General features: G+C 41.6%; 1 protein-coding gene across 1 annotated transcript in view; it reads right to left on the bottom strand.

The window, feature by feature from the left end:
• Positions 1 to 12615: 12615 nt before the first annotated feature.
• ALPK1 (alpha kinase 1) overlaps positions 12616 to 15055 on the bottom strand; it is a 45758-nt gene continuing 43318 nt past the window's right edge. Inside the window, exons 13-14 of the mRNA XM_069459171.1 lie at positions 14237 to 14423; positions 12616 to 12911 (exon numbers count right to left, since the gene is read on the bottom strand). Of these exons, the coding sequence (XP_069315272.1) occupies positions 12712 to 12911; positions 14237 to 14423 (387 nt within the window). The 3' untranslated portion in view covers positions 12616 to 12711. The remainder of the gene's footprint in view (positions 12912 to 14236; positions 14424 to 15055) is intronic.

The following is a 15055-nucleotide window of genomic DNA, read 5'->3' on the forward strand; positions in this document are numbered from 1 at the left end:
TGCCTGTAGTCCCAGCTACTCGGGAGGCTGAGGCAGGAGGATCGCTTGAGCCCAGGAGTTGGAGGTTGCTGTGAGCGAGGCTGATGCCACGGCACTCTAGCCCGGGCAACAGAGCGAGACTCTGTCTAAAAAAAAAAAAAGAAAAGTGGTAGACTTAAGTATAACTTTATTGAGAATCCCATTAAATGGAAACGGTCTGTAAGTAGTCCATTTAAAAGGTAGAAATTGTCATACTGGAGAAGAAAACAAAATCCGACTATGCGCTGCCTACTTTGAAGATAAAGATAGCCATCAGTTCCAAGTAAAGAGGTGGATAAAAGATACACCCTGCAAACATCATCCCGAGGAAGCTGGAGTGGCCATATTAACATAGTTATACATTGTTTTAAAATGTAGCTTTCATTGTTATTCTCAAGTGGTAAGGCTAACAGATTAGGAGACGATTGCAGCTGGAAGGATACTTGATGTCACAGCTCCTGAGAGCGGGCAGTGCTACATTGTGACGGGCCTCATGGGAAGCACCAGGTTGGTTCTGGGCAGAAGGACAGAGGGAGAAATGTGAGCAAGAGCCTTTTTGTGGTTTCTATTGGAACATCACAAGGCAGCGTCAGCAGACTTTGGATTGGTTGGTTGGAATAATTTCAGTGAGTTTGGGATAAAAGGGCTGTTTCTAGGAGTCTGATCCTGACCCAGGGGTGGTTAGGTCAGGAGGATAGAGGCTGGGCATGTGAATAGAGGAGGTTGCTGCGGGTAGGGGCTCTGGACTGGTTGCTTTGTATCTGAAGTGCACACTTTGGAATGAGCGCTACCTCTGGGAATTGCCTAGCTCTAGAGAGGGCAGGCTCTGCAGTGTCTGCAAAGCCTAGCTAGATGTCTAAGCATCAGAAATACAGAAAATTAAAAGGCATGATTAATATATGCATTAACATCATAATGTATTAATAAGCAATTTCAGAGCAAGGACTCGTAAAGAGATAATGAGGGCCATTTCATATTGATAAATGAGTGAATCCATTAAGAGGACATAACATTTTAAAAATATATATACTTAACAGTTTCAAAGCAATAACTGGTAGAACTGACAGGAGTAGACACATTCACAATTTAAGCTGGATAGTTTGTCACCCCTGTTGTAATAATTAATAGAAGAAGAAGACAGAAAGTCACCAAGGCTCACGCCTGTCATCCCAGCACTCTGGGAGGCCGAGGCGGGGGGATCGTTCAAGCTCAGGAATTCGAGACCAGCCTGAGCAAGAACAAGACCCCATCTCTACTAAAAACAGAAATTATATGGACATCTAAAAATATATATAGAAAAAATTAGCTGGGCATGGTGGCGCATGCCTGTAGTCCCAGCTACTCAGGAGGCTGAGGCAGGAGGACCGCTTGAGCCCAGGAGGTTGAGGTTGCTGTGAGCGAGGCTGATGCCACGGCACTCTAGCCCGGGCAACAGAGCAAGACTCTGTCTCAAAAATAAATAAAATAAAATAAAATAAAATCAATGACTTAAGCTTTCACTTTAATATTATACCCCAACTATTGCATTCTGGAACAGTGCTGCAAAAAAAACCCAATAAAATAATAATAAAAAAATTATACCCCAACTAAGCAGATAGAAGAAAATAACGAGAGCCAAAAAATCAATGAAATAGAAAACAGAAAATAAAATGGAGAATAATTAATACTTTTCAGACAATTGCTAAACTTCTAATCACATGGATGAGTCTATAGATTCAACATTATTCATATTAAAATTCCTCTTCTTCCCTGGTAAAGGGATATTCTTTATTCTGAAATCTACTTTGTTTGCTACTAATGTAGCTATGACAGTTTTCTTTTGACTAGTGCTTGGAGATTTTTTCCCCCGTCTTTTGACTTTCACTCATCTGATTGGATTTAAGTCTACTATCCTCCTATGTGTTTTCTATTTGTCTCATATGTTCATTCTTTCTCCTTTTTCCTCTTTTTTGTTGGCCTTTCTTGATAAATTGAATATTTTTTATGATTCAATTTAAATTTGCTATTGAGTATTTTTTTTTTTTTTTTTTTTTTTGAGACAGAGTCTCTGTTACCCAGGCCAGAGTGCCGTGGCATCAGCCTAGCTCACAGCAACCTCCAACGCCTGGGCTCAAGTGATCCTCCTGCCTCAGCCTCCTGAGTAGCTGGGACTACACACATGTGCCACCATGCCTGGCTAATTTTTTCTATATATATTTTTAGTTGTCCAGGTAATTTCTTTCTATTTTTTAGTAGAGACGGGGTCTCGCTCTTGCTCAGGCTGGTCTCGAACTCCTGACCTCGAGTGATCCTCCCGCCTCGGCCTCCCAGAGTGCTAGGATGACAGGCGTGAGCCACCGTGCCCGGGCTTTTGCTATTGAGTATTAATTATACCCACAATTAAATGTTTTCAAAAAGATAATTTTCTCTATAGGGCTTGCTCTAGGGTTTACAATTTCCATCTTGAACTTAACACCTTCTATCTTCACATAATATCATCTCACTTAATGTAAGAACCTTACAAAAGTATCATGCCATCCTTTGTGCTATTGCAATACGTTGTTACCTTTTTAAACTCTGACTGGTAAGTCATTGAGCCAGAGAGTCGCTTGTCTGTTTCGAGAGGTACACCTCTCCATACCAGCGCAGGATCCTGAATTCGGGAGCTTTTCCCGTTTCCTGCCGTGAGCATCCATATTTGCTCCTGGTCTTGGATTTTCACGTGAGACCACTTCCCTTATTATCTCTTTGGTGTCCTAATTAACTCTCCTTAAAGCAGCCTGTGTTCCTTGCAACTAAAATCCTTAAAACCTGCCAACCAGCAACCCAAGCACGAACTCACTTTGTGGGGCAGGCAGAATTCTAAAGATGGGCCCTGAAGAGTCTTATCTCTTCGTTATTCAAACAGTATTAACATAAACACAGCTGTAACGGGGCTTTTGAAGATGTAATTAAAGTCCCAAGTCTGTTGGCCTTAAGTTCTGGAGATAATTCAGGTGAGCCTGACTCAATCGGTTACACCTTTCAAAGCAGGAAGTTTTCTATGAGTGGGAGCAGAAGTCAGAGAGGTTGGAAGCACGAGAACGATTCTGTGCGCTGTCATTGGCTTCGAGGTAGAGAGGCTTCATGCAAGGACCACAGAGTGGCTGAGAGCAAACCGCAGCAAGGCAATGGTCACCAGTTCTGCAACCACGAGGAAGTGAATTCTGCCAACATTCGGGAAGGAGAGTGGAAGAGGACCCTGAGCTCCATGTGAGAACGCAACCAGCTGACACTTGCTTTTAGCCTTGTGATACCCTGGGCAGAGATCCCAGCCACACCAGCCTGGATTTCTGACTTATAGAGCTGTGAGATAACAAACAGGTGTCGCTTGAAGCTGCTAAATGGGTGGTAATTTGTTACACAGCGATAGATAACTAATACTTGTTTAATTCAAGCAAATGAACCCCTCGGAAGCTGTGTAGTGCTGCATGCAACCCTGATTACAAATAGTTTTGTGAGCCTGTGTTATCAGAATCAGAAGCTTCTGGAAAACCACGTTTTCATAATCAGGATGGAAGATTTGTGATGTTGAATGGACCCAGAGCGGAGCCTGATCATAGAAAACATGGCGGAAATACCATGAAAATAAAACCTGGATGAGTGTGGAGGTTGCTATACAGAAAGCAGATTCTATCGGTAAATAACAATGAGAGCAGCTGGCATTCAGATAGGGACTAACCTTAGCTCGAGCGGAAAACAAAACTAAAACCGTCAATTTTAGCTCTGCTTTGGTTTAAAGGATAAAAACATGGTGGATAAATAATAACGATGATGATGATGAAAACAATAGCAACAACATCCATTTCTGGAACATTTGCTCTGTGTCAGGCACTGTTCTAGCAACTTTGCACGTGCTCTTTCTAATTCTTACAAAGCCTGTGAGGTTGATACTATAAATCTTTTAACCCTTGGGTGGTGGTCATGAAGAATGATCTTGAGATCAGTCAGAAAAGAAACAGGAAATGAGGGCAGCATTTTGGCGCAGGAAATGAAAGTGCCTGTTTTAGTTTCATGACGAGCCCTTAACCTTGGAGTCTCAATAATCCTTAGCTGCTCCGGGTAAGAAAGGAACCACAGTCTTTAATCCATGAAACTTGAAAAGTGCCATTCTTAGTGTGCTTAAAACACTTGGTTTCTGAGCCCAAACCCATAAATTAGTCCTTCTTCATCACTTATTTTTAAAATAATTCATGCTTTATCTGAAGCATATCATGTACTAATATATATAATATGGATTAAAAACATCTACTGATCATCTTAAAAAAATGACAGTTGGTAAGTAATTTCTCCATTGTTATCTGGTTTGCCGATACATAAAATGGTGATAAAAATCAACAATAATACTAGTAACTATGATTTTTGCCAATTTAATTTCATGCACTATAGTTTTATTTTCTTATTTAAATAGGCACTACAATAAAAACCATGGAAAATGAGGACTGAATCTCCCTAAGTGATGGAGCACTCAAGCATTTTCGTTTTTTTTTTTTTTTTACCCAGAAAAAAAAAAAAAACCAAAGCAAATAACAAACAAACAAACAAAAAACCCCTGTCCACCCAGGAGCTAATCCATTTTCCACACTCATTATCATTCAGATGAGTCTTTCGTAAGACAAAGATGTCAGCAGAGCTTTTTCCAGTGTCTGAGGACGCCTTTCTTATTTGGATTGTACAAATAAAGAGGATCCTCTGGATCTAATTAAGAGATTCTTCACCTGCCATCATTCATTCATTCCGTGTACAGACATTCATGGAACACGTGCTTCGTTCAAGGCACAATGTTCCGTACTGTATGACACTAGGAGTTATCCACAGTGGGCCAATCACGAAACCATCCTCTTCATTAATCTTGCGATTTTTAATGATTTAATTCTCTTTCATTCAACAAGGCCTTATTAACAACCCAGTGCCAGGCTAGGCACTGGGGCGGCCAAAGGGAAGTCACCATTTCTGCCTTAACATGCTCACAATCTAACGGGGAGAGGGGGAAGCAGAGACAGAAACATGTCAGTGCTGTGCAATTGAGGGCCCACCGTAAAGGTCTGGGGTGGTGTAATGGAGCCTGTGTGTGTGTGTGTGTCTGTGTGAGTGTGTGTCTGTGTGTGTGTGTGTGTGCGTGTGTGTAGGGGGGTGGTAGAAGAGTCAGAGACGGTCTCCCTAAAGAGATGACACTTGAGCTGAATCTTTTTTTTTTTTTTGAGACAGAGTCTCACTCTGTTGCCCAGGCTAGAGTGCCGTGGCGTCAGCCTCGCTCACAGCAACCTCAGACTCCTGGGCTCAAGCGATCCTCCTGCCTCAGCCTCCCGAGTAGCTGGGACTACAGGCATGCGCCACCATGCCCGGCTAATTTTTTTTTCTATATATATTTTAGTTGTCCAGCTAATTTCTTTCTATTTTTAGTAGAGATAGGGGTCTCGCTCTTGCTCAGGCTGGTCTCGAACTCCTGACCTCGAGTGATCCTCCCACCTCGGCCTCCCAGAGTGCTAGGATGACAGGCATGAGCCACTGCACCTGGCCTTGGGCTGAATCTTGAAGAACAAGTCATAGTTCCCCAGGGGACATAGGGGAGAATATTCCAAGGGAGGAGGGACATATATTCCAGGCACAGGGAAGAGACCTGGGCAGCATCCATGGGAAGGAGTGTCCCATCTGGGGAATGGCTGTCACATATGGCTGGGAGGATGGGAACTACCTGGAGATAAGCTTCGAGAGACATGGAACGAGCAAATCATGTCTGAGGTCAAATCAGATGAACTCACGGATATGAGACTATTTGGATTTACAAAAACAGCAACTAAAGAACATTTCAAGGAGACATGATAACGATGAATGAGCATCAATAAATAACCATAAGAACAGAATCCACTTATTATCATTATTGTCATTATTTGCATTTCCCACTCCTTACCCTGATCAGAAATGGCTTTTCCCTGGGACCAAGGTGTCCCCTGCGTCTGGGGACACTATGAGTTTGTGTGCGGTCAAGCAATCTTGGCTGCCACGGCTGGGGAGACCGGGACTGGGAAAATGAATTCAGCAGGACTGCACTGGGGAAAGAGCTGAGGTAACAATGACAATAAAACCCTGTCCTCTAGTGAACACCCAAATGGGCCAGCCACTGTCCTAAGTCCTTCCCGGGCACCATTTCTAATCCTCACAACAGCAACCCCAGGTGAGTCTTCTTATACCCATTTCACGTATGGGAACTGTGAGGCTCTAAGCGGCCAAGGGACTTGCTCAGTGCCACTCTGCCAGTGAGCAGCACAGCTAGGACTCATCCCTAACTCACCAGCCACTTCCCTCAAGGAGGCTTAATTGAAGTGACTGGAATTAATCCAGAGTATCAGATGTCCTGGTCTTATATTTTCAATTTTTTTGGCCTTGGGAAGGGAGGAAGAGGAGAGGGCGTGGAAGTGGGGGCAGGGGTTATGCAACAAGCAGTTTGGAGAAAAGTGAAAACAGGACAATTCCCTCCCCAGCCCCGGGCAGGGCATCAGCTGGCTCTAGGATTTAACTCTTTGTTTACTGAGGCAAGAACAAAGCTCTGTTCTGCTTAGTGAAATGCGTCTCAACAATAGTTACGTCGCAGGGGGCAGAAACTGCGTGGACATCGCAGGATGAAAACATTTTCCTTAATTTATTTTCCCCTAAAAGATGTGCATGGGAAGGAATCCGTGATCAAGAAAATACAATGTTAAAATTGGAAACCAATTGCCAAGGAGAGTGTTGTTAAACTTGGAAGGTAGGTGACATTGTCATAGCTTTGGGACTGTGGTGCAGTGGGGGAGACCCTGCAGTTTCCCCGGGTTTTGCACTCTGGAAGCCACTCAGCGCGCCACAGTCCCCAGTGGGGACAATGCCCCGGGAGGCCCACGTGATCCAAGAGCACAGCGTCTCTCCCATTATCCAGGTGGCTGATTGGAGAAACCATCTTTTGGGTGTGTCCTTGCATTTGTTTCTTCTGTCCCACATGCTGAGAGTGACGACAGGGGTCATTTCTAATTAATGTTGTGGACAGTGCACTCAGGGTGACCCTTCTGGCTGAGAAGAAGCCATTCATAGTCTGGATTTTTAAACAGTTTTCTCAAAAGCAAAAAAAAAAAAAAAAAGTGAGCGTATTTCTTTAATGATCCAAATTTGAGTTTAGATGTGGGTGACTGTAGTTCTCTCAGTCTTACCTCTTTTCATAAGAAACATGATTTCATTAGGGTCTGGAAAAGAAAATAACTGGAGGATTATTTTGCAGGAGCAAAAGGGAAGCAATTTTCAGCAGAGTGGAATATATAATTAATCTGTCAACAGTAAATAAGCAAATCACTTACCAGGGTCTCTTCCCTTTGAGTAATTGCACGAGTCAACCGTACCAAACTATAAAATGCTTCCCGAAAACAATATTTTCTTGACGACTGGGATGATTGTGAAAATTGACAAAACATTAACTTTCCTCAAGTATATTTTTCAGTTCATCTTTTTAACATTTGAGATACAAACCGGTTCATAGATGTTCTGAGTGTGGCATTTTGGGGACATCTTCAAAAACAGTTTTGAAGTAACTGAAAGTAAACCAGTTGACCTCTACTAAATGATCAACGCACTTCATTCATCTTGGGCTGTATTTGAATATGTGAATCTAATTTTAAAATTGTTGGGTGACAAAGTCTGGCCCTTCCCTTCACATCTAGGGTAATTGGGAGCTAGCTGTCTGTGCCCCAATCATCAGCTACCATGTAGCCACTAAACAATAATAAAAAATTGGTACTGGCCTCAATAGGATGGATCTTTTTTTTTTTTTTCCTAATCATCAGAGAAATGCAAATCAAAACCACAATGAGATATCACTTAACTCCAGTGAGAATGGCCTTTATCAAAAAGGGTGGATCTTAAACAATAGTCTTCTTTTTGATCATTTGCATTTTTCCCCTTCTCTCTGGTAACCACAAGTTGAATGTAATAAAAGCTGATATTTGCAATGCAGAGTTCTGGAGATGCCAAGTTTAATTCGTCTTTAGATGTTGTCTACAGACGCTTAGGAGTAACTTTGTTTGTTGCGTGTGTGTTCCAACTCAGCTCAGACAGGCTGCTGTCTGAGGGGGCTGCTGCGGGGGGCGAGGGGTGGAGATGAATAAGGCAGGACAGATAAAGTCAGGTCTATTTTGTGGCTGGTTGTCGAGGTCATGTTGAATTACAGAGCTTTCTCTAACATCCTGCCCAATCTCAGATCAGCTTCCTTGGCACTTGTCTGAAAATCCTAGGATTTTGAGAATTGCAATTGTCTTTGTTAGAACAATTTATGGCTTTGAGTCTTTGCACGTGGCATGTTTCAGAGACTGCTAGGCTCACTGCTCTTAAACTTTATCTATGTCCATTGAAGGATCTCGCTAACTTGTCTCTAATGGGGCAAAAGGGCCCGTCACTCAGCCTGGCCTGGCTCCTCTGCGCGAACGTGCCCTGGGGGCTGGGGAAGGACACAGCTGGCCAGAGGCTCCCGACACTCGTCCTCCATCCTCTGTGATGCAGGTGGCTCGGGGACCGCTGCCCAGCCCAGGGGACGCTGCTCACAATCCAGGTGCTCCGTCCAGAGAGAATGTTCCCTATTGAAATCACGTCGGGAACGTGGCCCTTCAAAGCCAGTCGCCGTGGGTCCTTCTGTTATTTGGAAAAGACCATGTCAAATGTCTAACAAAAGTGTTGCAGCAGTCCCTCTCCTTGTCGTGGTTTGTGTAGAAAAAGGTTAAATCTGGTGTCTGTCCTTGGTAGAGAAAACTTACATATTCCAGTGCTTATATATTCTAGCAGTACCCATAGCTGGTTGAGAGAAGTAATGTTTGCAAACTTAGTTAAAAGTAACAGAATAGGACATTCTTTGATTTTGAAATCCCTGTGACTAGAAAAATGATTTGTGCATTAGGAAAAAGCTTGGCATGCCAAAGTATGGGCGAAGTGTGAATAATAAAGAAATTTCTAACAACAGTTTTGCCTACAATGCATGGGAACCTAAAAAAAAAAACCACAGGATTTTTTTCTCTGTAACCTGTGTCACTTCCGTTGTAAGGTCTCCATGGCAAAACACAAACTAAACTTTAAAATTCTTCTTAGCTTTGAAAAATAGAGAGAAACGGATTTTTACGTTAATTTTAACAAATGCACTTATTTAACCGAACATTAAACACTTTCGTACTTATTTTTGTTGTCTTCCTTTTGAAGATTACTTTTAAAAACAAATAGAACACAGTTACAGATTCAATTGTATAAAAAATAATCTTTTCTGTAATGTGCTAACTCTTTGCCTCGGCCTTCAAGTTAAAGGCTGTATCTCACCATTTCCTTGTGAGCTCATTTCTCTATGAGATTCATTTAAAATTTTATTACTGTGTAGATCACACAATGGAATAATGGTGTTAATAACTTGATACTGTAGCTGCAGGATTTGCAGCCTACTCTTAGGAAGCTGACTGCCCCAGGGCCAACGGCTGCTCATTTATTTCACCATATTTAAATCAATTGTGGGGCAGTCAGACAATAAATTGTGTGTCCATCTCTGCTAATAAAATTGGCATCTGAAACAGCGGAGACTTGTACAAAGATTTAACAGCTTCGCCTTTTGGGATGGATTCTTCTTTGTACCATTTCACGCAGAGAATCAAAAAGGTACTTAGATGTAAAATAACCGTCTTCTTCTGTTCTCTTGTTAAATTCTCTGTCTTACCACCGTAGAGTTGAGGCCAATGTTTTTAGCTTCTGTAAAGCTCCCACTTTATTGCTGGAGGGGAATTCTTTTGTCTGAACAAGATAACCGACTTAATCTTCCTAGTAACACGTGAGTCGCCATGTATCATTTTAATCTGCAAAACACGAGGGCTGAGTAATGTCACATGCTGATTTTACTTTTCTATGAGAAAGTGACTCCCTGGCTCAATGATGGATTGCTTGTTCTCTTTAAACAACAGTCAAGATGGTGAATGCCCCGGGGTGATAGACAGAGTGTGCAATGGGAACCAGGGCAAATCTGATGGCCCGGTTCAAGTTCACCTGACAAAGCTGGGGCAGTCTGCAAGCAGCATTCGAGAAAGGATTATTCACACTTGCATTATATTTTTGAATGCATTTTTCTCCTAGTGCAGCTGCAAAGCTCTCTCACACTGAAGGTTTATGCACCATAATAAAGAGATTTATTTTTTTTTTTCTCTCTCCCTCTCTCTTGCTTCTTACAATTTGCACCTAGTTTCTACCGAACGGTTTAGGCAGAGGACATCTGTATATCCAAACTGCATAGAGCAAACATCATCTTCAAAACAATAGCACTGCGAAAAGACAGTAACAAAAGTCTGACATTTTCAGTATCTGAAGGAACAAAGATAAAGTCTCCTTAAGTTGAACGCCACTCCTGAAACATAGCTTTTTAAATACTGTCATTTCACAACTCTACTCACTCCGCAAGCAAAAGACAAAAATCAATTGTTTAGTTCAATTTAGGAAAATGATAATGGAGTTTTCCTGAGAATTACTTTTAAAGTTTTCAATATCCATTTTGCAATGAGAAATAAACATTAAAGAATAGAGGGAGAACATTTAAAAAGTTTAAGCACCAGAAAGCAAAATTGGTCTCTTTATAAGTTAGGGGTGGGACTGAGGAAATTCTATTTTTTTTTCTTCCAAATTTCCATCCTTCTATCCATCCACTTATCTACCCACATCTCATCTTGTTGCAGAATGGTTTTCTGAAGTCTGGAGAACTCAGACATTTTTTCCTTATTGCCTCTCAGCTTATGTAGCAAGAGTTAGTGAGCTAATAAGCACTTATTGATCATCTAAAATGCAAAAAATGATTATTGGTGTTTTGCATTCATTTAGTCATTCATTTACTTATTTAAACCACTAAGCACCAGCTGTTAAGCAGACTGTATAATAAGCAAGGGCTAGGGAGTAGGAAGAGGCACAAGGCCAGGTTCAGGCTGGCAGGATAGTGTCACCTCCAAGGTGGCCTCAGTGACCCCCACTGGCTGGTATTCATGTCCCTTTGGTCTCCTCCCACATTGCACGAGGGTTGGTCTGCGAGGCCAAAAGGATATAAAAGTGATGGTGTGTTACTTCTGAGACTAGATTATAAAAGATATTGTGGCTTCTGCTTCTCTCTCCGTTAGGTTTTCCCAGCTTTACAGACTTTTTCTGTAAAGGTCCACATAGTGAATATTTTTAGAGTAACTTTGCGGCATACGGTCTATGTCACAAGCGCTCAACTCTGCTATTGTAACACAAAAGCAGCCATAGATAGTGCATCACTGAGTGGGAGACCGTGTTTCAATAAAACTTTATTGACAAAAACAGGGGACAGTGGCTTTGACCTGTGGACCACAGTTTCCTGATTCCTGTTCAGCAACATCTCAAAGGTCACTCTGCCAAATAATGGCCTCTTTTGCTGTCAGCGATCTTTCTTCCATGTCCTTAGTCTGTCACTCAATCAATAGTCTATGTTTTCTAGATTTTTCTGCAAGATTTTACACTTTGACCACTCCTCCTTGCCTTCTTCCCTAATTAGTTTGTTTGATACAAGTCTCGGTTTTCATCATCTCTGTTTAACCATTCTCTGACTTTTGTTGGTCTTTCCTCCTTTCTATGACTTTTTTTGCATTTAAGAAAAATTTTTGCGGAGATTTAAAAACATATACAAAAGTAGAAAGACAGCTACACTGAGTGCCCACGGACCTCCCTCCCTGCTTCACCCTCAACACAGAGGAGCCAAGCTTCTTTCCCTTCTGCACCTGCCTTTGTTTTTTGTCTAGAGTATTTCTAACACATCACGTCATCCTTTTGTCTAACACTTAGTCCATAGTCGAAATCCTTAATTGCCTCAAAAGTGTTATTTTATTTATTTATTTTTTTGAGACAGATTCTTGCTCTGTTGCCCGGGCTAGAGTGCCGTGGCATCAGCCTTGCTCACAGCAACCTCAAACTCCTGGGCTCAAGTGATTGATCCTCCTGCCTCAGCCTCCTCAGTAGCTGGGACTACAGGCATGTGCCACCATGCCTGGCTAATTTTTCTATATATTTTTAGTTTTCCAGATAATTTCTTTCTATTTTTAGTAGAGATGGGGTCTCGCTCTTGCTCAGGCTGGTCTCGAACTCCTGAGCTCAAATGATCCTCCTGCCTGGGCCTCCCAGAGTGCTAGGATTATGAGCCACCATGCCCGGCCAAAGATGTGAATTTTTCGATCTATGAAGAACTCCTAAATCCATAGGAAAAGCACCAATAGTATCAGTCTTGATGGGTAGCGACAAAAAGCTCCCGAATTGCAATGGTGTAAACAACAAAAGGGTTTTTTTTTTTTTTTTTTTTTTTTTTTTTGCGCTTTGTGTCCATCAGGGGTCAGCTGGGGCTCTTTGCACGGTCCCTGCACTGCGGGACTTCAGCTCAGAAGCAGCTACCTCCTGATGCGTCCCTGGTGACTGAGGCACAGGGAAGAGAGTCTGCAGGATCTTACGGTGGCAATGAAATGCAGGGCTGGAAGTGACACTCATCAATCCCTCTCATAAACCATTGGCCAGAACCAGTGCCACAGCCTCACCCAAGCCCAAAGGGACCAGGCTGTGCCATATTTCGTGTGCCTGGAGGGAAAGGAGAGTTTGATGTTGGAGAGCGTCACTGAAGTCTGTCGCAATTCCAACTCGTGTCGTCTATGACGTGTTTGGTTTCTTGATGGGAGGTCTAGTCAGAGAAAGACGGTGGCATATTTCATTACACTCCACGTGCTGGTTATTAAAGAAGTAAAAAATTCCTCTCTTTCCAAAATTGGTAGTCACATCCTTCTGACCCACAGAGTGAATCTGGGGGTCTGTAAGGTAGATGAGCCCTTTCCCGTTACCAGTCACCCAGCCTGCAAGAGAGATGAACACACCTGAGTATCAAATCCCCCACCAATGTCAGGCAAGTAGTTTTTTCAAATACACACATATACACACACACGCACACGCACACATACACACATGCACACACACACATACACACACGCACACACACACACACATGCACACACACACACACACACTTAAAGAGATGCTTTAAAAACTTGGTCATCCTGTGGTTTATATACAGCTAATTTCCGCTAAGGAATTTCAGTTGCATATCCCAATTATTGGTTTAAAGAGAAGGATGAAATATTGGACAATTATATTTGTCAAATATGATACCCAGATTACTAATTTTCAAGGAATTAGAGAGCAAAAAATAAATGTACAGAATGATTATAAAAATCACGGTTTTGAGTATTTCTTTCATGATGATTCAGAATTTGCTTTAGTGCCTTACTCATTAGCTCATATTTTCATGTGTTTATTCAACAAATTTTTATTGAGTACAGACACCGTGTGCAACATCGTTTTGGGCATTGGGGATACAGAAGTGAGCCAGCTCGTCAAAAACCTTTGTACTTAGGCCGGGCGCGGTGGCTCACGCCTGTAATCCTAGCACTCTGGGAGGCTGAGGCAGGAGGATCGCTCAAGGTCAGGAGTTTGAGACCAGCCTGAGCAAGAGCGAGACCCCATCTCTACTAAAAATAGAAAGAAATTAGCTGGATAGCTAAAAATATATATAGAAAAAATTAGCCAGGCATGGTGGCACATGCCTGTAGTCCCAGCTACTCGGGAGGCTGAGGCAGGAGGATTGCTTGAGCCCAGGAGTTTGAGGTTGCTGTGAGCTACACTGCACTTTAGTCTGGTGACTAAGTGAGACCTCTGTTTCAAAAAAAAAAAAAAAAAAAAGGAAAAGTAGAAAGAAAATGAAAAAATGCAACAATATTGAATCTGTATCACTCAAGTCCACTTGAGTGAAATAAGAAAAGCTCTTGTGGGTTTTATGAGCCAGATTCTCACTAAATATGAGACCGCTTGCAGGGCTGGGGAACCTGTGGCCTTCTGATTTCAAGATTGTTCTTTTTTAAGCACCAAAGGAGGCAAGAAAAGCTTCATCTTTTTCTGTTGTACCCCTTTTAATAAAAGGATTTGTTCTGTAAAATTTGGATTCAGTCAAAAGGCTGCACTTAAGAACCTAGAAGGCCAAAGTTTCTGAATCAATTAATTTAATTCTAAATAGTAGTCTATGTACTGAACAATTATTAAATAATGATTATCAAGCTAGTTACAAAATATCACATTTACATATAAGTAATATCAAAAATAAAAAATAATTCCCAGTTTCACATACCTTGTAAATCAACCACAACCTCTCTATGATTAGAAAACTCGTAAGAAAAATGACCATAAGCCAAGCCGTATTCTGTAGCTTTGTATTCTGTTTTCACCACTTTTGTGTTATTCGATAATTTTACGAATTCTCCCAGTATGTAAGGTTCCACACTGACGCATCCTTTTATTGTCTTTCCCTCTAAAATCTGAAAAATAGAAATGGAAACCAGTATGGCATCATAGTAAAGGCCGTTGACTTTGGACTTGGGTAGGTCTTGGTTTAAATCTAGTCTCTGCCACCTGAGAGCTCTGTTACTTCACTTCTCTACACTTCAATTTCTTCACCTGAAAAGTGGTATAATCATAACAACCTTTTAGGTTTGTTAAAAGGATTATATTTAAAAAATTTGTGCAAAGTGCTTAACATTGTATGTGGCATATAATAGAACCTAAAGTTATTATTAGGCATAGATATTATCAGGCATATATTGCTCACTTAAAAATTATGCCATGAAGTGATCTATCCTGGAAGCTAACTCACCAGGACATATAGTTATATCATGCACTGGGACTCTGGGTTGGAAATCAGCTCAAGCATTTCTGTAAAATGTGACCTATTTTATGAAGTTGTTTCCAAGGTTAATGTTTATAAAATGCCTGGCACAGCAAGTGACATAAAAAGGGTACAAATAATTATACTAGAGAGCTGTAGTAAGCAAAACAGCATGGTACTGGCATAAAAATAGACACACAGAACAAGGAGAGAGAATACAGAAATAAATCCACACATCTATAGTGAACTTATCTTCAACAAAGTTGCCAAGAATACACAGTGGGG

Source organism: Eulemur rufifrons, chromosome 26 (genome assembly GCF_041146395.1).
Source record: "Eulemur rufifrons isolate Redbay chromosome 26, OSU_ERuf_1, whole genome shotgun sequence".
Classification (NCBI taxonomy): Eukaryota; Metazoa; Chordata; class Mammalia; order Primates; family Lemuridae; genus Eulemur; species Eulemur rufifrons.